The sequence below is a fragment of the Lissotriton vulgaris genome, chromosome 1_1 (genome assembly GCF_964263255.1).
Source record: "Lissotriton vulgaris chromosome 1_1, aLisVul1.2, whole genome shotgun sequence".
Classification (NCBI taxonomy): domain Eukaryota; kingdom Metazoa; phylum Chordata; class Amphibia; order Caudata; family Salamandridae; genus Lissotriton; species Lissotriton vulgaris.
The window spans coordinates 1,960,728,607-1,960,755,928 of record NC_141685.1 but is presented as its reverse complement, the minus strand read 5'-3'; the positions used below and the strand labels follow the sequence as shown (position 1 = coordinate 1,960,755,928).

General features: G+C 45.3%; 1 protein-coding gene across 3 annotated transcripts in view; it reads left to right on the top strand.

Moving 5' to 3' along the window:
• DCLRE1C (DNA cross-link repair 1C) overlaps positions 1-27,322 on the top strand; it is a 343,172-nt gene that overhangs the window by 19,179 nt on the left and 296,671 nt on the right. For all 3 annotated transcript variants that reach the window (XM_086919715.1, XM_086919712.1, XM_086919710.1), the window contains exons 2-4: positions 2,217-2,268; positions 2,364-2,448; positions 2,788-2,847. In XM_086919715.1, the coding sequence (XP_086775841.1) occupies positions 2,217-2,268; positions 2,364-2,448; positions 2,788-2,847 (197 nt within the window). The remainder of the gene's footprint in view (positions 1-2,216; positions 2,269-2,363; positions 2,449-2,787; positions 2,848-27,322) is intronic.

Below are 27,322 nucleotides of genomic sequence, written 5' to 3'. Positions count from 1 at the left end.
AGCCACACACAGACACAGCCACACACACACACAGCCACACACACACAGCCACACACACACAGCCACACACACACAGCCACACACATACAGCCACACACACATACACAGCCACACAGCCGCCACACACACAGCCGCCACACACACAGCCGCACACACACACAGCCCCACACACACACAGCCGCATACACACACACACAGCGGCATACACACACACACACAGCCACACACACACACAGCCACACACACACACACACACACACACACACACACAGCCACACACACACACAGCCACACTCACACACAGCCACACACACACACAGCCACACACAGCCACACACACACAACCACACACACAGCCACAACCACACACAGCCACATACACATAGCCACATACACACAGCCACACACACACACAGCCACACACACACACACACAACCACACACACACACACACAACCAACCACACACACACACAACCTCACACACACACAACCACACACACCAACACCAACACACACAACCACACTGTCAGTGCACACTTTCACCAGGCACCATCAGTCGTCAGTGCACGCTTTCACTGGGCACAAACACCACCAGCCGTCAGTGCACGCTTTTACCGGGCCCAAACACCACCAGCTGTCAGTGCACGTTTTCATCAGACACACACCACCAGTCGTCAGTGCACACTTTAACCAGGTACACACACCACCAACCGTCAGTACACGCTTCCACCAGGCACACACACCACCAGCCATCAGTGCACAATTTCTACAGGCACACACACCACCAGCCATCAGTGCACACATCAATTGTTAACGCATCCACAAATAACTATTGTAGCAATCGCGGTATGGCGCACTTTACTTTCAAACATATTCATCTAAAGCGTAGCATGCCACCACTGCTACAAAAATAAATACACATTTTTTTGACCTACAATTTATAGACTTTTGGTGGAATTGGTGTTGCAATATTAAGCAATGCCAATAGCTCAAACTTAATTAACCTGAGACCTATTGCATTGTAAATGCTTGTTCTTGGAGGGTCCGTCTCATATTGTTTACCCCAAGTACTGGAGCCTACGGGGCCCTGCCTTTGGGTTTGACTTGCACTACCTTGGACACCTTGCCATGCCCCTTGCCTCACCTGCCCTTTGCGATAAGTACCTGACCAAGTGCTTACTTGCGCTCCTGACTCCTTTCCATATACCAACCATGCGCCCCCTCCAACTCCTCCGTTCTTCTCCTCCAGCATCCATTGCCATCAACCTTGGGTGGTCCTCTGGTGCAATCTAGCCCCGCTGACCCACCGGATCTGATCACCTCCTTCTTCACCACCTCGCCCTACCGCGCTCAGGTCATTTTTTACTGCCCCCCTCCCGGAGTTCTTCCCGCCAACCTCTCGAATTGCCCTCACTTCTCCATTACTTTTCTCTTGTTCAGCACCCATCAATCAGTAACCCAGTCCTGATGATGATCCTAATCTTTATGGATCGAAACACCGTCGACATCCCACTGGAACTTGTGGCGCCCTATACTCTGGTTCACCAAAATGCCTAATTCTGTACACATTTATGTAAATACTTAACTGTGAACCACAAGTACTTTATATTATTGTCACACTATCACCTTGCGCCGCCTACCGTTGTTCCACTTGTCACCTGCGCCATCCACCTTGAGTGTCACGAGCACTTGTGTGCACAAAGTCCATCGGGTTACTTACGTATTTATTGCTTATAGTGCTGTTAAAACTGTTTCCAATTTATCCATATTTTTTCAAAATTTATGTTCTCTTTTGTATTTTTTCAAATATATGATGCCTTCTGCACATTTAACCAAATGATGAGTCTCCCTATTTTCCTGTTTTGCAATGTTTTGTGCATGCTTATCTGCCAGTCAGGTAAATAATAGCAGTTGAGATATTGTTGTTCGTATATACAATTTGATCTGGTCTATGGGTTTACTCCTGTTGCTAATACGTGAATGAGCAAAGGCATGCTGTTGTTTTTTTATGTAATCAGAAAAATTCCCACAATAAATGCCTTGCTTACAAAATGGGTAATAAAGTTCTAAAAATTGACATTCAAGTTAACGCAGGGAAATATTTATTGATTCAGAGATTCTGAAGAATGTTTTTCTTTTCTGCTAATTTTATGTTTGTTAATCTCATCTACATATATTATTATAATTATAATGTTTTTATTTTATGTTTTTCAGATCATATGAGAGGACTGCGAGCCCCTTCATTGAAACGAAGGCTGGAATGCAGGTACACTTATCACAGCTGTGTGTTTTTTGCTACTACTAGTCTATAGTACTTGAAATTAAACACATTCACTTCCTCTTTTGTTTCTTTAACTATAGCTTGAAGGTGCACCTCTACTGTTCTCCAGTCACCAAAGAGCTGCTTCTTACGAATCTAAAGTACAGTTTTTGGGCGAAACGTATCGTAAGTATTCTTGTTCAGACCGAATATTACTCTTTGCATTGTGATAAACTGGTTTCAGAACAGTGAGGTCCGAATATGTGAGTCATAACAGGTGTAGTAGAATGTCGTACAAGAGTAAATTAGTTGACTCTGTTTCATAGTTTGGTGTAGTGGCAGTGGAGGCAGTTGACTTTAAATATGGCACATTTACAATAAGCAATCCCATTCTGTATGTTGAAAATAATCATACAGCTCAGCAGCATTTGCAAATTCTACAATTAACTGTGAAAATTAATTTTCTGTGACTGCTCAAAAGTAGCCCATTAGTCATGTGTCTTATTTTTTTAATATAATTTATAGGTTACTATCGAAGTTGATACACCAACTCAAATATCTTTGGTTGATGAAGCATCTGGAGAGGTAAGCATTAATACAGGTTTTGCTCTGGTATAATTTAACATTACCTACCTGCTAAAGTCATGGGACTCAGTTGATGTTTGGGAAGTAAAAAAAGATGGGGTCTCAAAGGAATCAAATATTTCATTTATGGTTTTTAATCACTCTCAAAATATATCCATCTCTACTCCCACTCCTCTAAAAAAAAAAAATGTTAAGGTCTCGGGTAGACGGCTCATGCGCTGTATATTCGAGACATTTTGTTTTCTGTTAGCAGGCTTGGAGCTCTCTCATTAATTACCAGTGGAGGGCTTCAAAGCTACTCTCAATTGCTTGCTTCCTGCTGGTCCATTCTGCGGTCAACACTACCCTCTTCTTACTTGTGACCCTCCTATAGAGCAGGATCTAAGTGCTTGTGTCCTATCAGTGCTCGCACTTTTGGAACCTAATTTTTTAGGTCTTGCCTTGGCAGCGCATGCGCTGCCTCAGCGAGACATTTAGTAATTAGTATGTTGGGTGACATTTCATGTTATTTGTTTCCTTGCTTGCAATTGGCTTAGTTGTGTTACTGTTTTTGCAATGTCCTTTTCCATTGATTGTTGGTGTTTTTCTAACTTCTGTGTAGTTCCAATACAGCGGTGCCTAACTACAGTGTTCTTTACTTTGTCGCACTTCTCTGCTATCTGGGTAGCATGCTCCAACAGTGCGTGGAGATCAATCAGCTGCCGCTGCCGGCCCTCTCCCTAAGGAGGCTGACACCGTGCGGTGACATTGGAGTGATTGGTAGCTCTGCCCCCCGGTCCAGACAATAGACGCTGCTGCCGCCTCTCAACGGCGCAATGCAGGAGACAGTCAGTTTCCGTGAGGGCACGGGCCGATAGGTCCCCGGGGTTGGGGCAACCAAGGAGCCTCCCTTTCACCAACATCCTTCAACTGGGGCTCCTAAATCAGCCAGCAGTCCGCAGCAATGCTCTGCAGGGCGCACAGGGAACTTTCTTTTTAAGGCACCATGTGGCTTGTAAGGCAGGCGCGGTCTTCAGCAGCGCCTGCCTTACAAGCCACATGGTGCGCGGGCCCGTGCTCCAGCAACGCGTGGTGATCAATCAGCTGCAGCTCCCCCGCCCTCCCCCTACGGAGGCTGGCACCATGCGGTGACGTTGGAGTGATTGCCCCAACGTCATCGGCAATAGATGCTGCTGCCGCCTCTCATGGGCGCAATTCAGAAGACAGTCAGCCGATAGGTCCCTGGGGGTGGGGGAACCAAGGAGCCTTCCTTTCACCAACTTCCTTCAAGGGGGGCTCCTAAATCAGCCAGTAGCCTCATCAGTGGTCTCCCACGGGTGTGGTCAAAGCTCCAGAGACGTGCAATCTAGGAGGCCACTGGCTGCAACAAGGTTCCGAGGAGGGGGCGAGACTGGTCCCTCGCCACAGCTCGCGGAGATGGCAGCTCTGCCGAGTCGTTGTGTGCGGCCACCTTTCCTCTATCGCTGAGCTCTGCCTCCGTCTCTCCAGCCGTCTCTCCGTCTGTCTCTCTTCCGGGCTGGCCTTGTTGGCTGTAGGTGAATGTTTTGTGTGGCTCCGACGCTGGGATGACTGCCGGGAAAAACCGGGGTGTCCATCATCAAGCAGAAGGGCTGCCGGACCACAGCGCGGGCCCCTGTCTGTGCACTGCTCCCGGTGTGTGCCCGTGCAGTGCCGGTCTCAGCACTGCCCGAGGCTTGTTAGTATTCGGGCTGGGATTTGTGCAACTGTGAGTCGGACCCGGCCTATTTTCGATCACAATCCAACCCTGTTTTTTTAGGTGGAAGGAGCGTATGTACAAAGCAGCTTTGGAACACACTTTTACATTAAAGGTTACTAATAAAAAGCAACACTGTTGTGTTAATAAACCACAAGAGGTCCGGCACCGGTGCCAATAATCCGGCCAAACAGTCTGACATGATTCAGATTGAGTTAATGGCCGGTGAGCCTTTGGGAAGGGAAACTTCAGGAGCTCATTTTTATAATTTTTCTGTTGAGGCAGCCGCCGCAAAACACTACTAAATAGTTGTACACCTGCCCAAACAGCATGGAACTGTTTTAATGTGTCCTAGGATATTGTGGCTTGCTTGTGTGTTACAGTATAACCCCCTCTCGTTGCCCTTCCTGGAAGAGCGGTGCGCCTCGTCACGCTCCAGTGTCATGTTGATATTTCATCTTCTGCAACGGAGGAGGCTTGCTCTCGACATGAATAAATCACTTGACGAGATCTCGAAGAAAACCGGTAGCACCGATCCATATCCAACCCCCTCTGCAATGTGCTTAGGGTGCTCGGCACTGGGATCTGTTCTCGAGCCGTTCTGAAATACCTAGCGCGCAAACATCTTAAACACCATCAAAGAATCCAGTGCAGAGACACACAAAGGACATGTTTGAAAATATTGTACGCCAGCAGAGATGTATTTAAAACACATCGCAGCAGTATAGCACTGCTGTTAAATGCAAGTGACACTCTTACTCAATATATTTGTTTTATCATTTTCTAACACGTTCAACATGTGGAGGTTTGATGAAAACCCAAGTATTCTACGGCAGCTGGTCTGTTAAACACTATCATAATTCACGATTATTACTGCTTGCAATAACATATGGGAGAGGATGTGGCGCAGTGGTCAGAGCCGCCGTCTTTGGAGCTTTGTAATGCAATAGGTCTTGCATTTGCGAGAGTTTGAGATATTGGAATTGTAAATGATAATGCCTTTTATTTATGTGTTTTGAAACCCTGCAAGTAGTGCTTAAACACTTACTTTGCACTTATAGTCTTTGCTTACGAGAAGCAAGGCTGGCAGTAACTGTGCCTCTTTTACTGGCAGCCTTTCTCCTCATAAGCAAGGACTATAAGTACAAAGTGCGTGTTTAATCACTACTTGCAGGTTTTGTAAATACATAAATGAAAGGCATTGTCATTTACAATGCCACTAGCTCAAACTCTTGAAAATGCGAGACCTATTGCATTGCAAATGCTTGTTCTTTTTGCTGAGCCACTCTACAAAGTTAATTTTCCTAGCAGCCTCTGTCGTTTTCTTGTTGTTTTAGGCTGTCCAGTTTAACTTAGTCTCTCCCATGAGTACTCGCTATCTGTAAACAGGCCTTTAAATCTTGTTCTTATCTCATCTCATTTGCTGTACATGCAAAGATAGAGCTCAAATGTCAGCTTTTGTATTCCAAGGTAATTGTTTACTTTTCTTTTTCTGACTTCAAAGTGAGTGAATGTATGTGGCAATCAGTCGTGCTGAGTACCCATGTGAGAGGACAGGCTGTAGGATGTTATCGTTCCTAGCACATGAACTGTGGTGATATTTCAGAATACATCAGAACAGTAGAAATGATGCACATGTTTTTTTTTGTAATTCTGAAGTGTGGTCGAAACAAATATTTTAGAACAATCAAAACAAATCATTACATTTGGTGATGACATTTCCACACATTATATTTTGTGTGCATTAAAACTGTATGTCTGTGCAAAGGTAATGGCCATTTTCTAGTGGAAATGTGTTGTCTGTAATGGCGGTGGACTATCACACCATGCATGTTCCACTCTGCCCCACTCTACTTTACACTACTCCTCTCTACCACATTCGACATCACATCACTCTACAACACCCAGCTCCACTCTGTGCCCTCCCACTTTATGCCATGCCACTCCACGACTCTCACTGTAAGACACTTTGCGAATATTCTACACCACTCCACTCTAATCTACCCCAACCCAATCCACCCCACTCCAATATACTCCACTCCATCATTCCAATATGCCATGCTGTAATCGACCTAATGACGCCACTCCACCCTAATCTACCCACACTCTACTCCACTCCAATCTACCCCAACTCTAATCTACTCCAATCTACCCCAACCCAATCCACCCCACTCCAATATACTCCACTCCATCATTCCAATATGCCATGCTGTAATCCACCTAATGACGCCACTCCACCCTAATCTACCCACACTCTACTCCAATCTACCCCAACCCAATCCACTCCAATCTACCCCACTCGACTCTACTCTAATCTACTCAACTCCACTCTACTCGAATTTAAACTACTCCTCCCTATTCCAATCTCCCCCCTCCACTTTACCCAACTCCAATCCATACAATCTACCCCACGTCACTCAACTCTAATCCGCCCAATCTACCACACTCTTCTCCAGTCTAATCTAGCCCACTCCACTCTACTCCAATCTACGATGCCCCACTCTACTTCCTTCCAATCTAACTCACTCCACCCCAATCTACCCACTCCATTCTAGCCTGATCTACTCCACAATAATCTATTTTACCTCAATCTACTGCACCACTGTACCCCACCCCACTCCACTCCAACCTACCCTACTCTACCCCACTTCAAGCCACCCTACTCCACTCTACCCCACCCCACGCCATTCCATTCTACATGTCTCCACACACCCTGCTCCACTTCAGTCTACCCCACTCCAATTTGCCCCACTCCCCTACTCTATTCCACCCAATCTACCCCACTCTACTCCAATCTATACGCCCTAGTCAATCTACCCCAATATACTCACTCCAATGTACCCCAATCTACCAAACTCCTATCTACTGCAATCCATCCAAATCTACCCTATCACTCTTTAGTCTTTCCCACTCTACTATACCCCATCCCACTATAATCTACCCCACACCAATCTACCCCACTCTGCTGTAAGCCAATCTACCCTACTCCGTGCTACCCCAATCTACCCTGCTGTAAACCAACCTACCCCACTCTAAGCTACTCCAGTCTACCCTACTCCACGCTACTCCAATCTACCGCATTCCACTCTACATCAATTCAATTTACCCCACACTACGCCACTAAAGTTAACCCGTGTTGAACAGCAGCCACACTGATGTACAACATGGCTAAAAAACACATTGCCAAATACCTACTCCGGTGGCGTAGCCACTCGCGACGTTTAGGCATACTACATGGCTTCTTACCTACTTGTCCTCTATGATTGGTGGTATGGCAGCGGCGAGGATCCGGCCTATGCTGTGGAACGTTGGCTACTGGAATATAATGCTCTCTACATGGTTCTGTACTCAATGACGCTGCTTCAAGAACTGCCACTCGCTACAGCTATGGTCTTCAGGATTTGTACGTTGGCGCTCCGTCAGATGGGCTGGTGGGAGAGACCCACTAGGGAAACTCCACTATGGAGCAACGGACAATTACCACAGCTGTTGCATTTGTCCGGCTTTCAAGGCTGGGACATCTTTGGGACAGATAGGGTGGGGACAGTTGTGCGTGGATGCGCTCTCGAGTCCTTTCTTGATCTACAAACAGAATACAGCATGCCCCGCGCACAATTCTACCACTATCTCCAGTTCCTGCATGCCTTTACCCCATATATATCTCATCTAACCCAGATTCCTGAGTTCAACCCCATCGAGGCTAAGGTTTTCATGGGCGACCATAAAATAACTAAAATATATTGCACACTTACCAACAATACCTCTACTACCCTGCACAAAACTAGAGAGACATGGCAGCAGGACCTAGGTCCATTAGAGGAAGATGACTGGGTGGAGGTTCTAGAATTCCCTTGCAGAGCAGCAATCGCGGCCTGTCTGCGTCTTATTCAGTTTAAATATTTATACCGAGCTTATTTTACTAGACACAGGCTGTGACGTGCTGGGCTCATCGTGTCCCCGCTCTGCTTAAGCTGTAAATCCATAGAGGGTACCTTCCTGCATTCTGTCTGGTCCTGTCCAACACTGTCGTGATTCTGGAGCGGTGTGTTCACGTGCTTGTCGGAGGTTCTGGGGAGGGACATTGCATCCTCAATGCGGTTAGCCATGCTGCATACTATGGAGGACATCGGGGGGCAATTGATACAAGCGTCACCTCCTATTTTTGGGTCTCACACTGGCAAAGCAAGATATTGCCCGGGTCTGGAAAGATGAGTCTCCACGGTCGCTTGGGGTCTGGACTTCTGCATGGGCCTGGAACTCTCGGTCTTTGAGACCCCTGCAAGCACAACAACATTTGGAAAAGGTGGGCCGACTACAGGGGATTGTACCTGGAACCTCCTCTCCCCCCCTCTCACACTGACAAACAGTTGTTATGGTAGTGCTCTTACTCAATGTGACTGTGAGTGGCAAAAACTCTCTCTATATTCAGGATTGTTATATTTATTAACCAAAGGCAATGGGACACAGTTGTTTTTCATTTTCCTTTTCTTTTCTTTACTTATAATTTTCCTTGTATATTATTTTCTGTGCATTTAATCCTATATCATTGCTGAAAATGTTGAATCTCATATGTATCACCCTATCTATCTACCTCGGGTGCTCTGTACGATCCTTGTACTGTGTTGGCAGTCAACAATAAAAATATGTTGTGAAAAAAACCACATTGCCAAAGCCAATAGTTCTCGCATGGGTGAGACCTATTGGCGTTGCATATGCTTGTTTTACTTGCTATCACTTTCTATGTTTATGGACTCTTTGAGTGGTCTTCATATCTCTTTCTGGCGATCTCTATCTCACATTCTCTCTCTTGTACTTTCAGGAATTCTCTATTCCACTCACCCTCTTGTTCTTCGCATTATGGTTGAACAAAAGTAAGAAGCATAGTGCATCTGGTTTTATGGCAGTACTTAAATATAATCAACTGAGTTTAACATCTAGATAATGTGGCAGGAAACATGTAGTAGCATTTGAAGGTCCTGCTCCATTGACAGAACTCTTCCATTTCTTTATTATACATTTTTATATAGAGAGATATAAAGCATACATTTAAATACACATATGTATATATGTAATGTAAATGTAAATGTAAATTAGTATTTCTTAAGTGTAAGCTGTCACTCCGCAAGGAGTATCCTGGCGTTGGAGAGATAACGATGAGCGCGGGTCCTATCGCATACCAGCTTATGTTACTACTAGATTAGTGCAAGGCAGCGGATATCGGAAATGTTGTATATCCAAGTTTTCAATGCCTTCCTGAATTGAGATTCGGTTTCCTGTAGTCTTAAATTGGTTGAAAGGGCATTCCATGCTTTAGACCCCATGACAGCGACAGTTTTCCCTCCTTTAGTAATCAATCTAAAGGAAGGGGCTTTCAGCAGGTTGGCTGTGGATGACCTGAGAGTCCTAGTAGTGATATATGGTGAAAACCGTGCTGAAAGGTACTTAGTGCCACGTTTATGCATGGCTCTGTAAGTAATTAAAATAATTTTAAAAATAATTCTTTTATGAATAGGCAGCCAATGCAAAACTTCAAGCGCTGCTGACAGGGATATATATGCTCATGTTCATGAGAAAGAGGAGTGGTGCAGCGGCCAGGGTGCCTGTCTCCGGACTATGGGGTTCACGGTTCGATCTCCGGTGCTGGCGGCAGGTTAGCCCAGCACCATGTGACTCTGGGCAATAGCTTCCTTAATCTTCCCAAGGGCCCCCAGCGCCGGAACACCACTTGGGAGGTAGCTGTGCGCTTTACAAATACTAGTATTTAGTTTCATTTCATACACATAGCCGTATTTAAACCCTCAATTGAATTACCAAAAATAATTACATATATGTACCTACATGCAAAATGCATCCTTACTACCCTTGATGGGATAAACATTTTGCATGCTGAAGACAGCAGCTGTTTTATTAAGGGTTGGCCAAGAATGTGTATTTTGATGTGGCGGGTTGCTGTACAATTAATAACTAGTATGGTGCTGAAAAAGACACCTGGTAATTTATATTAGAAATTAGAATGCGAGTTGAGAAAGGCATGTGAGGCTTACACTGTGCAACAGATGTTGCTGCAGCGGAAAAGATGGTCTGTCATGTTTTACGAGAAATTGCAATCTCCTTTAATTGAATATTGCCACTTAAGGAGAGTCATATGTATCATGCTTTTTCCCACATACGAATTATACTCCTCAGCATCCCTTCACCTTTGAAGGTCTCTTGTATTTCCATCCTTGAGGATTTATCCTCATTTTCAGTATAACTCTTTTACACTTGTTTGCTTCTATTATTGGCTCTTAAGGAGGTAGAAAAGAAATTGAAGGGTGTGTGGTTCCACGGTCCTCACTGTGGACCAAGGAGTGGAGGGCACTGAGTGCAAGATGCAAATCTTTGAGGGTCTTGTGAAAAAACTGGGTTTATGCCTCGTTGAGGCGAAATCCTTTAAGGCCAAAGTTGTTGTTGCTCTAGTTGCTGTAAAAGAAAGATTTGAGATCTTAGACAACCTGCTGCTGAACATTTGGGAATGCAGCAAGCTGAAAACTGTGACATTGTGAAAAGTATTGAGAGCAGCAGTGCAACAGAAAGAGCTGAAATAGGGAGCTGTGAGATTGCGGGCGTCTCCAGACTAGAGCCTGCAAATATTAACTAGGAAAAAGCACTTATGGATATACCACAGCAGCTGATGGAGGAATGCAGCATCAGTGGGCCACCCATAGATATTTAGCGCAGAGCTGCAAAGGAAGACGTATGTGTTTTCCTAGGTTGACTGTGTAAAGACTTTTCTTACCATTATAGATTTTTTGCTGGAGTCCTTTTGTTTTTCACAGCAGGAAGATGGGAGGGTATACCCAGACGTGGGTCCCTTACTCACTTTGAATAATGGTTCAATCCCAAAACAATGGGGTGAACCCCCTGGGCACAATCGAGAAAACCCAATGATGGGTGTAGTACATTCGATATGGTAATAAAATCAATTAGTCATCACATAATTTTAATCCTTGTATTTCTCAACTTTTATTTGAATCCTTTTCGATTATGGGTCAAAGAAATATGTTGTAAGAATATGCATGTTAGTAGACGAGCCCGGTGAGATCGTCTACAACCATCGTTTACTTCAAGCAATAGCTTATATTTTGACCTACAAGAATGTATCAATTCATCAACTGTTTTCATTTAAACATTGGCTTATGCAAATGCAAAGCGATAATTATGTAGCACATGTATGGCATTAACCTCACAGGATGGTTTCCTCATTAGATGTTTCATTATAGATACATCCCTGATGAAGGGCACAATGCCCAAAATGCATTGGATCGATTTAAAGATTCAGGACAGCCCAAATTATCAATTATACTTGTATTCAGAAAGTGAAGGGAGGGTTATTTGGGATTCCGACATGGACCAGTAGCACAGCCCATCTTTAATACAGATTGGGCAGGGGCGGTAGGGGCAGCAGGACACCATCAAAATGAATGCCCACTGAGGCTCATTTCATGGAAAATAGCAGGCATTAGATCTAGACTATCAGATGAGGTATGGCTACAGTATATCAAGACATTCGATATCATTTGCACAGAGGAAACATGGAGAAGGGATGAAGTTAATATCAATGGTTTCTGGTCATTCACTGTTGAGGCAATTCCATCCACTTCAGGGAGAGCGAAAGGAGGATTGGCGACTTTGATATCTGTTAAATATGGACCTATAAAGATTGAGAATATAGTCAATTCCCCCAGGTATCAGATCTTTCTGATCTGTAATTTGATTGATGTCCCAATATTATTGATCAACTTGTATTATAATATTTTTGATCCGAATATTTGTGGGGTCATTAATATCCTCAAAGCAGAAATTGAAAAGGCTGCGGTTATCAGTTTTCCTCTATGTATAATATGGGTTTGTGATTCCAATTGTACTTTGTGTCAGCATAGTTCGCAAATGGTATGTGGGCTCTTAGACACCAAAAACCAACCGCTTTTCCATTTTAAGCACTCTCCACAGGGTGAAGCGTTAAACACCATCATTGTTGTAAATGAACTATGTTTTGTTGATTCTTTGGTTTGCCCCCCACCTATACAGTACCCCATATTTTTGGGAGGAGTTAGGTCGAGTACTATCGACTTCATGCTGATATCTAGAAAATGTGCCCATCTGGTAGACAGCTTTGTGGTAGAACCTAACCCTACTAATGATCACAATCCCCTTATTGCCTGTCTGTACGGAACGGAAAACCACCAGTGGGTCTGGGCTCCCAACAGCAAGGCTTAGCCACTGACTATTATTTAACGAAAAGAGTGCCAATGCTGTTCTACAATTTGGACATAACTCAGCTCAAAACATACGATTTAAACAATATGCTTTGTATCCACGTTTTTCTATGAATAAATCTTTTTTATTATTTTGCAACAAATGTTTTCATGAATTTGGTTATTATTTCACCAATTTCCACATTTCAAGACATCAACTGTACACAACATATACATTATGACATAAAATTCTCTTGACACATTAATTTATGTACATTTCCAAACATTCATTCATTCAGACATTCCCTCTCATGCATCCACAGACATCACACATTCGTATATTTACACTGGAATGACGATATTCACAGAGTGCCATAGATTACTCCTTTTAAAACACTTTTTTTGTGCAAGTATGAATTGATTATTTGATCTTATGGCTCTGACAGTCTACGCGTTTTGAACTCGCGATATTTATGGAGTTCTCATCAGGACAAGAGCTCTGTTATTCTGAGTATATGTGATGGCTTTCAATAATCCCCGGCGCTGAACCATTTGTGTTTTGAATTGAGCATCCGTCAATGTTTATGTGAACTGCCTGGCTTGATATATTATATATCAAAACAAGAACCACTGCTGAGAAGTTCCTTTGGCCTAAAATTTGTACAAGTAGCTGTTTTGAATCAAGCACAAACAACCTGCTTAACGTATAGCAACATGCAAAATTTAATCTTTTTGAATTTTTACTTGTTTTGACACTATATTTTAGTGCATGGAAATACAAACAGTTTTATATACAATATATACATTAATAACGTGAATAACAAAAAAGACATTTACACACTTCAAACATACTTGGCCATTCAGTCATACACAACACATTCATACAAAATGATCTAAACTAAGAAGACAATGGGTCCACGTATCGGTGGTGAATAAATGGAAGTAATCCCTTTGTGATTTCACAATTTTTTAGAGTCTTTGCAGATCGCAATTCAGAAAGAGTATCCACTTCTCTTGCTGATGGTGAAGGGACCGTTGTCACACAAAGAGTATGAGCCAGATACATGACTAGGGTGGTCGACGCGTTTCGAACCCTTATTAGTGGCGGGGTTCTCCGCAGGACCAAAAGGGTTCTGTAACAATAACAAAAAACACTACTTAGGGAGGTGTTTTTATGGGCAAAAGAGACGTAACCCCTGAGTAAGACAACAGCCGCACCCTACCTTAACCACTTGGTCAATGATCCAAACGTGAAAAGATAGAATTTCAGGCACGAACCAAGGTATTTCCAACAATGAAGTACACGCGGGGGCTGCAGAAGAGAAAAACAGACAAGCGCGCTGCATTTAGTCACAAGCACTCTCAGTCGATCACTCTGATTTACCAGGGTTGAGGGCGGGTTAGTATTGTTACCTGCTGAAGTGGTGGCTTCTAACTCGCCAAGGGTTCAATGACTTTCCTTAATCCTGGAGGGGAGGGCTGCTCCGCCGCTGGAATGTAACGGACAAGAAACGTGAGTCTATCAGTACCGTGTGACTGATCCTCAGAACCATAGCTGGTAAGAAGTTTGACAAAACGTACCGGTGGAGAAAAGGCTTCCGTACTTCACTCAGGCACATGGGATGAATCACCTTTGCCTGCTATCGTGGCTGGCACTTCCTGGTTAAAAGACCTCCCGAGCGTTTCTGGGACTTGTAGTTTAATGCACAAGTTGAACGGCTGGTCGCAAAGAGAAAACCTTGGGGTGGAGTCATTGTTACTTGTTGTGACCTAGTGTTGACGGGCAGTGCCCTAGAGGGATCAGGTGCTGGGTTTATAAATTTCAGAAATTTCATTTAAGCCCCGTAGTGCTGTATTGAATTTCATTATTAACAGCGCTTCACGCTGGGCTAATTTTGCGTCCAAATCGCCTCCCCGTGGGTCTCTTTCAATTTTGGAGAGGACTGTCCATCTTAGGTCAGTTTGCTCATGTTTCAAATTAGTCCAATGATTAACTAACGGGGCATTTTCGACCCCTCTCCGAATTCGGGATTTATGTTGCGTAATCCGATTCCTGACTTCTTGCGTGGTTTTACCGATGTAAACCAAGGGACACGGACAAACAATGGCATACACCACATTTTTGGTTTGGCAGTTTGTGAATGTATCATGCTTCCAGTGAATGTTTTCAAAAGTGAACACAGAGTCCTCAATGGTTTCGTTACAGGAGGTACACGTCCCGCATTTGTGATGTCCTTTGGTGGGGGGTAGTCCAAATAGACTTTTTAGTGTTGGAGCTTTGACAGTCGGGAGAGCAGCTCTTACGATGTGGTTGGCTACACTTTTCTCTTTTTATACGCAAATAATGGGGGTGCGGTGAAATCTTCATGGAGATCTTTCAATAAATGCCAATTGGACATTATGAGTTTCTTATGTTGGTTTGCTGCCGGACAGAAAGTGGTGACACACACCATCCTTCTCAGGTCTGGTTTGATTTTCTTTTCAAGTAAAATTTCTCGTGGGGTCCACCAGGCTCGTTTGAGGGAGTTCTTTAATAGTTTTTTAGGATAACCTCTTTGAATGAGACGGTCTCTTAAGTGGCCAGCATGTTTGAAATAATCCTCTTTTCCTGAGCAATTTCGACGGATCCTAAGAAATTGTCCGTATGGTAAGTTTTGTTTCTATGTAACGCATGTAGTTGGAAATGCAGTTACTGTATGGATTGTTGTTGTATATACATTTTTCTTCGAACAGTCCCATGAACATTATAGCTAGCTCTGGAGCAAGCACTACATGCGTTACATAGATGACGTGTTTCTTATTTGGACAGGAGGCCATGAAGAACTGAACCAATTCGTGGGTTGGCTTAACTCGAGAACAAGTGACATCAAGTTCTCAGTTACAGCATCCAATGAATCCATCACATTCCTGGACGTGAAAGTAGAACCCCACGAAGAGGGCCTAAGTACCACCTTATTCCGTAAGCCATCTGATAGGAATAAAGCGTTGCACTTCACCAGCAACCACCCACGTAGTCTGAAACAAAACTTACCATACGGACAATTTCTTAGGATCCGTCGAAATTGCTCAGGAAAAGAGGATTATTTCAAACATGCTGGCCACTTAAAAGACCGTCTCATTCAAAGAGGTTATCCTAAAAAACTATTAAAGAACTCCCTCATACGAGCCTGGTGGACCCCACGAGAAATTTTACTTGAAAAGAAAATCAAACCAGACCTGAGAAGGATGGTGTGTGTCACCACTTTCTGTCCGGCAGCAAACCAACATAAGAAACTCATAATGTCCAATTGGCATTTATTGAAAGATCTCCATGAAGATTTCACCGCACCCTCATTATTTGCGTATAAAAAAGAGAAAAGTGTAGCCAACCACATCGTAAGAGCTGCTCTCCCGACTGTCAAAGCTCCAACACTAAAAAGTCTATTTGGACTACCCCCCACCAAAGGACATCACAAATGCGGGACGTGTACCTGCTGTAACGAAACCATTGAGGACTCTGTGTTCACTTTTGAAAACATTCACTGGGAGCATGATACATTCACAAACTGCAAAACCAAAAATGTGGTGTATGCCATTGTTTGTCCGTGTCCCTTGGTTTACATCGGTAAAACCACGCAAGAAGTCAGGAATCGGATTACGCAACATAAATCCCGAATTCGAAGAGGGGTCGAAAATGCCCCGTTAGTTAATCATTGGACTAATTTGAAACATGAGCAAACTGACCTAAGATGGACAGTCCTCTCCAAAATTGAAAGAGACCCAAGGGGAGGCGATTTGGACGCAAAATTAGGCCAGCGTGAAGCGCTGTTAATAATGAAATTCAATACAGCACTACGGGGCTTAAATGAAATTTCTGAAATTTATAAACCCAGCACCTGATCCCTCTAGGGCACTGCCCGTCAACACTAGGTCACAGCAAGTAACAATGACTCCACCCCAAGGTTTTCTCTTTGCCACCAGCTGTTCAACTTGTGCATTAAACTACAAGTCCCAGAAACGCTCGGGAGGTCTTTTAACCAGGAAGTGCCAGCCACGATAGCCAGCAAAGGTGATTCATCCCATGTGCCTGAGTGAAGTACGGAAGCCTTTTCTCCACCGGTACGTTTTGTCAAACTTCTTACCAGCTACGGTTCTGAGGATCAGTCCCACGGTACTGATAGACTCACGTTTCTTGTCCGTTACATTCCAGCGGCGGAGCAGCCCTCCCCTCCAGGATTAAGGAAAGTCATTGAACCCGTGGCGAGTTAGAAGCCACCGCTTCAGCAGGTAACAATACTAACCCGCCCTCAACCCTGGTAAATCAGAGTGATCGACTGAGAGTGCTTGTGACTAAATGCAGCGCGCTTGTCTGTTTTTCTCTTCTGCAGCCCCCGCGTGTACTTCATTGTTGGAAATACCTTGGTTCTTCGTGCCTGAAATTCTATCTTTTCACGTTTGGATCATTGACCAAGTGGTTAAGGTAGGGTGCGGCTGTTGTCTTACTCAGGGGTTACGTCTCTTTTGCCCATAAAAACACCTCCCTAAGTAGTGTTTTTTGTTGTTGTTAGAGAACCCTTTTGGTCCTGAGGAGAACCCCGCCACAAATAGGGGTTCGAAACGCGTCGACCACCCTAGTCCCGTATCTGGCTCATACTCTTTGTGTGACAACGGTCCCTTCACTATCAGCAAGAGAAGTGGATACTCTTTCTGAATTGCGATCTGCAAAGACTCTAAATAATTGTGAAATCACAAAGGGATTACTTCCATTTATTCACCACCGATACGTGGACCCATTGTCTTCTTAGTTTAGATCATTTTGTATGAATGTGTTATGTATGACTGAATGGCCAAGTATGTTTGAAGTGTGTAAATGTCTTTTTTGTTATTCACGTTATTAATGTATATATTGTATATAAAACTGTTTGTATTTCCATGCACTAAAATATAGTGTCAAAAACAAGTAAAAATTCAAAAAGATTAAATTTTGCATGTTGCTATACGTTAAGCAGGTTGTTTGTGCTTGATTCAAAACAGCTACTTGTACAAATGTTAGGCCAAAGGAACTTCTCAGCAGTGGTTCTTGTTTTGATATATAGTTCTGGTTTGGCTCAGCCACGCTGAGTTAGGAGTCAAGGCCCTTGTGTGTTTTTTGGCTTGATATATTGGCGCTGGCTGCTGTGTACAATGAACGGCACCAAGGGGCAACAGTGATGAATGTCCATTAACATACAATCCTAATCAGGGGGTGAGAGTAAAATGGAGCAAAATAAACGCACTACATTTTGAGAAGGCGATTGTGAAATCAAATTTTAGTCAAGTTATGACATGTTTATCGGACGATTCTACGCCGTAGGTGGTTATAAAGTGCTTTGAAAGAATTTGTAAAGAGGTGGTGTTAGACCTGGCACCATTGGTGTGGGTCTCCCTTCCATTTTTGCTGTTGCCTCATGTGTTTTTGCTGGTGTTAGATGCTTTGGGCACTGTGCCACTGCTATTCAGTTGCAAAAACCACAGGTGATGGACAGAATGCAGAACAATGTCATACATTCACCCCAGTACAGAGATCTGGGCCTAAATCAATCGTTTTTTTGCACTCTACACCACCCCAGTTCAGACATGGCCATATGCAAATCAGTCTTACCCTGTGCCTCATGGGAACAGTCCAGCCCGAACTGCCAAGCCATGCCTTCCCTGGACCGGAAACAAGCTTCCGAGGACCGGTTTCTGGCATTCCAGGCGTCGGCTGCCCGGCCTGCTTGAATCCAGTGGTGTGGAGTCCATGGGACTGGCATCTGAGCATACCCATCCCACTCAGGCTGACAAATGCAAAAACCACAGGTGATGGACAGAATGCAAAACAATGTCATACATTCACCCCAGTACAGAGATCTGGGCCTAAATCCATTGTTTTTATGCACTCTACACCACCCCAGTTCAGAGATGGCCATATGCAAATCAGTCTGACCCTGTGCCTCATGGGAACAGTCCAGCCCGAACTGCCAAGACATGCCTTCCCTGGACTGGAAACAAGCTTCCGAGGACCGGTTTCTGGCATTCCAGCCGTCTTCAGCCCGGCTTGCTTGAATCCAGTGGTGTGGAGTCCATGGGACTCACGTCTGAAGATACCCATCCCACTCGGGGTGACAAATGCAAAAACCACAGGTGATGGACAGAATGCAGAACAATGTCATACGTTCACCCCAGTACAGAGATCTGGGCCTAAATCCATCGTTTTTGTGCACTCTACACCACCCCAGTTCAGACATGGCCATATGCAAATCAGTCTGACCCTGTGCCTCATGGGAACAGTCCGATTTACAAAAACGGGGTGGTGATGAACAGAGTGTCTGAGTTAAACAGACCACTCTTACCCAGTCCAAAGATCAGGGCTTGATCCATCACCGTTATTTATCTCACTGCCCCATCCCAGCTCAGAACATGGCTATATGCAAATCAGTCTGTCCCTGGCCCAGTGCATCATGGGAACAGGGCAGACTAAACTACCAAGCCAATTCTTCACCAGAAAGGAGACAAGCTACCGGGGACCGGTTTCTGGCATTTCAGCCTTCTTCGGCCCGGCTTGCTTGAATCCTGATGGAGCAGTGAGAAAGGGACTCATGTCTGAGTATACCCTGCCACACCTATAGTGGCCAAAAACGATTTACAAAAAGGGGGTGGTGATGAACAGAGTGTCTGAGTTAAACAGACCACTCTTACCCAGTGACTGGGTGAGAGTATACTGTTTAATTCAGAGACTCTGTCCCTCACCACCCCTTGTTGTAAATATTTTTGTCCACCCTAAGCGTGGAAGGGTATGCTCAGATGTGAGTCCCTTGCTCATTGCACCATCAGGATTCAAGCAAGCCGGGCCGAAGAGGCTGAAATGCCAGAAACCGGTCCCCGGTAGCTTGTTTCCTTCCCAGTGTAAGAATTGGCTTTTGTAGTTTGGTTTGCCCTGTTCCCATCATGCACTGGGACAGGAACAGACTAATTTGCATACAGCCAGGTTCTGAAACTGGGATGGTGCAGTGAGCTAAAAAACGGTGTTGGATCTAGCCCTGATCTCTTGACTGGGTGAGAGTATACTGTTTAATTCAGAGACTCTGTCCCTCACCACCCCTTGTTGTAAATATTTTTGTCCACCCTAAGCGTGGAAGGGTATGCTCAGATGTGAGTCCCTTGCTCATTGCACCATCAGGATTCAAGCAAGCCGGGCCGAAGAGGCTGAAATGCCAGAAACCGGTCCCCGGTAGCTTGTTTCCTTCCCAGTGTAAGAATTGGCTTTTGTAGTTTGGTTTGCCCTGTTCCCATCATGCACTGGGACAGGAACAGACTAATTTGCATACAGCCAGGTTCTGAAACTGGGATGGTGCAGTGAGCTAAAAAACGGTGTTGGATCTAGCCCTGATCTCTTGACTGGGTGAGAGTATACTGTTTAATTCAGAGACTCTGTCCCTCACCACCCCTTGTTGTAAATATCATGGGAACAGTCCAGCCCGAACTGCCAAGACATGCCTTCCCTGGACCGGAAACAAGCTTCAGAGGACCGGTTTCTGGCATTCCAGCCGCCTTCAGCCTGGCTTGCTTGAATCCAGTGGTGTGGAGTCCATGGGACTCACGTCTGAAGATACCCATCCCACTCGGGGTGACAAATGCAAAAACCACAGTCTGGTCCTGTCATGCTGACTGGGCAAGTGCACCCACTTGCCAGTCCCTAAATCTTCCCTTGTCTTCATATTAGTCATCCCTATGGTTGGCCCAAGGGCAGGGTGCATTGTAAGTATAAGGTAGGACAAGCCCTAATGTGTGTGGCAGGTCCTAATAGTGAATTACAGCCGTTTTCATTTTTCTCTATTGCAAGGCTACCTGTTCTCCATAGGCTAGAATGGGCTGTTAGAATTGTTACATTTTATAATCGTAACAGGCTCAGAGAACATGGTAGAAATTTGAGTTTAGTATGCCTGAACTCAGAATAATAAAATACATCTTTTAGCAAAGTTTATTTTAATATTCTGTGTTTGCAAATACCACTTTTAGAAAGTAGGTATTTGCTTGTCTAACCATTCAAACCTGCCTCTGCTAGTTGTGTATTCCTATGTCTGGTTTCTGTGAGTGACAGGGCTGGGGGATTCCAGGAGACAGGTTGAGTCACCCAGTGGTGAATAGAGAGATCTGCATCTTGATGGGAGGGAGGAGTGCACCTGAATTCTGAAATGGGCTGGGCCTGCCTTCCACAATGCTGGCTCCACACCCTGGGGAGCGGCTGATGTCTCTGCCATGCACACTGAAAGAAGAGAAGGAGTCCTATAAACAGAGTGCTCCAGGACTGTACTTGCCTTCCACAATGCTGGCTTCACCTCCTGTCTGATGTGAATACCCTGCACTGTGAAAGGAAAGGAGAAGTCTAGTAAACAGAGTGCTTCAGAACTGGTTTGGACTGGCCAAAGGCCCCTCTCCCCTCAGAGAGAAAAGGATTTCTGGGTATAAGTATTGGGACCCTGATCCCATGAGATTAGATCACTTTGGACTACAAGAAGAAACTTTTACTAAGGAGAGGAACCTGAAGAAACTGAGGAGAGACTATTCCCAAGCTGAAGTGCTGCTGGGGGATTGGCCTGCAGTGGTTGCCTTACTGCCAAAGGAAGGAGAAAGGAAATTTGTGTTCTTTGCTTTCAACTTGTGAAGGATCTCCAATGACTTGGAAAAGAGCTTGCTTCCTGCTGAAGTCTCAGGGACAACAGACTTCACCCCTAGCTCCCCAGAGTTCTTTTGGAAGTGCCTGCTGCTGTTCTGGGCCTTCTTAGAAACTGCGTGTCGCAAGGAGCTGGAAGCGTGATTCAACGAGAAGAAGCGTGTGGCCGTCGCTGTGCCTGCCGTCGCAACTCCGGAGAAAGGAAGGTGTCGCCGCTGGAACTGTCGCACTGCACCGCATCGGAGAGAAGCGTACCGCAACGAAGAGGAAGCGTGTCGCCGTCGCTGCTGCTGCCGTCGCAACTCCGAAGAAGAAGGGTGTCGCCGCTGTGGTTGTCGCACTGCACCGCATCAAGAGAAGAATCTCGCAACGAGGTCGGAGCGTGTCGCTGTGCCTGCCGTCGCAACTCCGAAGGAGGGTGTCGCCGCTGGAACTGTTGCATTGCAACGCATCGACCAAGAGTACCTCGCATCCCCGAGAAGCGCGCCACCGTCGGAGCTGCTGCCGTCGCATCTTGGATGTCGCCTCTGTAGTTGTCGCATCCAGCGGAAGCTTCACGCATTGTGGAGAAGAGCTTCACCGCTGGAGCTGTTGCCGTCGCATCATAGGGGTGTTGCCGCTGCAGTCCACGCATCGAACCGAGAGTTTCTCGCTTCCCCGAGAAGCGTGCCGCATCTGGAAAATCTTCACGTCTTTATTTCTTTGTATCTGAACTTTGCCGCATTTCCCATCACTGCGACATTGCTTGTCGTGGAAGCGCCACACAACTTAAGGTACATTGACGGAGAGTGTCGCATCTAGAAATGAACTGAACTAAGCTTAATCTGCCATCTTAAAGTAGTCATAGTGTGTATTTTTGTTGTTTATGGTCTTGTGGTAACTCTATATAAAGTCTACTTATTTTTTTATACAAAACCTGTGTGGTGTCCATTTGTAGTGTTGTCACTTGGTTACTGTATGTGGTCACAACTGCTTAACTTACAACGCCTCTGAAATAAGCCTTGACTGCTCGCGCCACGCAACCTAGAGGGTGAGCAGGGGTTGTTTTAGGTGTGTAATCTACCTTTCCCTGACTAGAGGGGAGGGTCCCTATAAGTACTTACCTGTGCCAACCAGAGACCCCCAAATCTAACAGGTGGCCAATAAATTAATAAGAACAGTAAGAAGAAAGGACCCATATGAAACTAGATGGTTTAATGTTTGGTGTTCCAGAGCACAAAAAGATCTTAAAAAGGCCCTGTATATAGCCCCATGTGATAAGGAACTAATTAGGACAGCGAGACAAACCTATAAAAATGTAATTGGATTCAGGAAAAAGGAACAAAGAAGACTTGCCTGGGAAGATCTTGAGAGAGATGGTGCCCTCAATAATTCAAAGGGCATTTGGGAAGTTATAAAGCGTCTCCTCTTCAACTATGAAATAGGGAATATTGAATCAACGATAACAGGGCCTGTTTGGAAATCACACTTCGCAAATATATTTAACCCAAAAGGTTTATCACCGTATGATCAAAGAGATTAAATAGTAACTAATTCTGAAAGTGGCGAATCAACTCAGTTTATCTATCCCTCTTGGTGAGGTTGAAGACACTTTGACAAAGGGTATTTCCTCAAAAGCTCCAGGACCAGATGGGGTGCCCTTGGATTTGTTCAAAGGCAATGTACAGTTCTGGGCCCCACTGTTGGTAAATGTTTTTTTTTTCACAACCAATTTTATTGAGCAAGTAGGCAATAAAATTGTGGCACCCCACAGTTCGGAGATCACCACCAACAGTACAGGTACAGTATATCAAATGAGTAGCAAATGTTCAAGCAGGCACCGAAAATAGGCTCAATATGAATAAACCCCCAACCCACCCTACCCCACAACCCCAGTCCCCCCCAACCTCCAGAAACTCCCCCCCACCCCCCCCCACGCACGTGTACATATAGCAGCAGATAAAGGGTGTAGGTGTAGTGCGACAGGAGTGTCGCAGAATCGGCCCAACAATGTCCGTACAATCAAATGTCCTCTTCTCGCTCCGCTGGGGGATCCAGTGACAGACCCCGGTAGTCGGCCCACCGCTTCCAAATTTTGTAGTGTTTGCGTGGGCAGCCCCTCACCTCAAAGATCGGCTTTTCAAGGCCCATGTAATAGTCCAATCCAGCTTTCCACGCAGACAGGGGAGGGGCCCTTACACCCTTCCACGCCCGGGCTAGGTCCCGCTTGGCCACAACAAGCCCCAAAAGCAGCAGATGACGTTTATAGACGTTCCCACCAATGCCCTCCATAACATGTAGCAACCCCAGCCGATGAGTGCGGGGAAGGTCCCAGCCTAGGACCTCAGATAGACAGCTCCACACGCCTCTCCAAAAGCCAGACAGCCGACCACACAGTATGTAACAAGGATCCAGGCACCGCCCCACAGCGCAGACATTCCGGGGATTCAATCAACCCAGCTCTCCACAATCGTTCACGGGTGTAGTAGGCCCGGTGCAGGTACTTGAATTGGATGAGCCGGAGCCGTACAGCAATGGCGGTCCCACGCGGGGATTCTAACGCCTCCCTCCAATCGTCCTCATCTAGGGGGCCTACATCCACCTCCCAAGCCGCCCGAAGAGAGTGCAGGGTAGAGGAGCAATGGATAACCAGCGTCTGGTATATCCGGGATACCTTCCTATCCCCCAGGTCTCCCATAAAGTCCTTCGCCTCGACTGGGCTGAACTCTGGTAGGGAGTCCAGGTTGGCAATGCCCGGGGCAAGGGCATGGCGCAGCTGCAGATAACGGAAAAACTGGGACTGAGGCATTTGGAACTCCGTGAGGAGGTCCTCGAATGATTTGAGGGTAGTGGTTGGTAAATGTTTTTAAATCAGTAATTGTGGGCCATATCCCCAGTTCATGGAAAGAGACAGTGGTATAATATACAATATATAAGAAAGGTAAAAGGAATGACCCTGTGTGCTATATGCCCATTTCTTTAATTAATGCTTCATGCAAAGTCCTGGGGAGGGTAATTCTTGCTCGCCTGGAATCATGGGACAATGACGCTGGTCTTATGTCCCCTACTCAATACGGTTTCAGGTAGGGAATGAGGGCAGGTAAACAGTGTCTTAGTCTTTCTCTAATTATGGGTAAGTACATGAAGGCCCAGGGGGGCTCGATCCACCTGGCCTTCATGAACTTATCCAGCTCTTTTTATGCAGTGAGCCGGGTTAAGCTGTGGACACTTATGGAGAAAATGGCTTTGAGGAAGCTCTTATTACCCTGTTACGCAGGTTGCATGCGTCAACCACTGTTACCATTCATTACGGCCCAGGAGGAGAGAAGACTAGGCCAATTGCATCAACAGAGGGCGTCCGACAGGGCTGTATTTTGGCCCCTTTTTTATTTCTACTATATACAAATGGGGTGGAGAATATCTTATTAGACCAGCAGTTGGACTATCCCAGTATAGGAGGTCAGCTGGTCCCTTTATTGTCATATGCTGATGATGCGGTTTTGATTGCCTTAATGCCCAATAGCCTTCAAAAAGCATTGATTGCTTTTACTGATTTTATGACGGCATTGGACTTAAAAGTACATTTTAGTAAATCTTTTATCATGGTAGGCGGTCCCAAACAGACTAAAACAAGAACATTTGTGGTAAACGAAAAAGCGTCCCCAATTCAACATACCTGTGGAATGTATTTAATAATAAACTGAAATGGGACCATTTGATTGTAGCTAGGGTTACACATACCAGTAGAATTATAGAGGGGCTGTTCCGCTTTGCGTGCAAACTGGGACATAAGCCAGTAGCAGAAATGTTAACTCTATATAGATCAAAGTTCCTCTCAGTGGCAATTTACGGCGCAGGAGTATGGGGTCATCAAAAAAGCAGCCAGATACAAATCTTAGAAAATACATTTTTGAATAGATTATTGAGGATTCCTATTAGTTCTCCCACAAAATGTTGTCACGCAGAGGTGGGTTGGAGATAGACTTAATATTTCCCCGTTGATCCTATGGGGAAATATGTGGATTTCGGAGGAGTTATCATTCTCCAGAGCGATTTATTAGAGATTGTATACATTTGGAAAAGGCCCTATCTATCCCCTGGCTTTGTTATGTGAAGAACACTTTTTATAGGATCGGATTGGGACACTACAATGTTAATCCTGACGGTATACAATCTAATATGAAATTCATCATATGGCCGGGATGCCTGTCACCCCCTCCCAACACAATCCCCAAGGATGGGAAGACGGACGCAGTTCTGAACTTTTGGAAGGCGGGAGGGAGTTACCCTCCCGGCCGTATTTATTAAAATATGAAACAAAATTAAAACATTAAAATAACAGTTTCATATCATGTACAATTTTCATTTATTACATTATGATGAAGACACGTTGATTGGCTAACCTTAACAAATCTCTAGTACAAAGGTTTTCCTAGCCGAGTCTAACATCCTGCCAATGCATACTTTTCTAAATTAAAATTGTACATCCTAGCATTACGGGCCAACGGCAAGGTCGCAACCGGTGTCAGATCCCAACTACCAGAACTCCCCCCTCACGGTGTGAGGGCGGGCGCACAGAGGACTGTACCTCTGTGCCAACTCCAATTTCCCTTGTCTTCGCGGGGGCCCTCTATTTAACTCGACGCCATCTTAATGGTCGTCCGAGGACTCGTGTGAGGTGTCTAGAAGGTAGCGTGGACCCCCCTCCCACCCCAAACTGCTTCTCATATCCGCCGTCGCGGATATCCTGGCCCCCGGAAATTCGTAGGAGGGGCATCGAGCCACCTCCTCCCCTGGAAGGGGCCTATGACCACCTTCCCTTAGGCGACCCCATACTTAGTGGGTGCCGCCTCCCCGTTTGAGGGGCCAATGGCCGCCTCCCCCCGGGCGCTCCCATCCATAATGGGTGGCGCCCCCCCTCTAGGGATCTTGAAATTACTGCTCACCGATCATGACCTTACCGCCCGACCAAATAATAAATACGTTTGTTTACCTACTAAGAAAGAAAAAATAACCTCTAAATTGCAATCCTTTATTACTTATACATTCGACACATCCTTCAACTAGACTGTTATACTCCGCTCTATCAAGGCAGGAAAATTGTTATGAACAAATCACTTTATTGCAGTACCAACATCGACATTTTTATTAACGACTAAACCAGGAGAGAAAAGATGTTTATCAAAGCAAAACATTTTATTGCAGTACTAACTTTGCCATAAGGGGCTGGTGGGTGGGTTCAAAATTGCTCCTTGTTCCGTCGAGGGCTCACGTGCAACGAGGGGTGCAGCTTCCTAGCACAGGAACAAGAGGATGCTTCTTCGGATTGCTGCTCCTTTTATTCCTCTTCGGGAGGGCGTGTACCCTCCTCCGGTACGCCTACGGGGCGTGGCCAACGGTGTAGGTGTCTAGGACAACCCCTCTTGGGCGGGAAAAGGCGCGCCCCGGCTACGCCGCTTCGGGCATACCAGCCGTGACACGCCCCCCCGCACAAAATGGTTTCCCGGGAGGATCCGGGCCCCCGACCATACGTTCGGGGGGACCGAGTGGTCGCCCCTTTCCATATGGCCGGGATGCCTGTCACCCCCTCCCAACACAATCCCCAAGGATGGGAAGACGGACGCAGTTCTGAACTTTTGGAAGGCGGGAGGGAGTTACCCTCCCGGCCGTATTTATTAAAATATGAAACAAAATCAAAACATTAAAATAACAGTTTCATATCATGTACAATTTTCATTTATTACATAATGATGAAGACACGTTGATTGGCTAACCTTAACAAATCTCTAGTACAAAGGTTTTCCTAGCCGAGTCTAACATCCTGCCAATGCATACTTTTCTAAATTAAAATTGTACATCCTAGCATTACGGGCC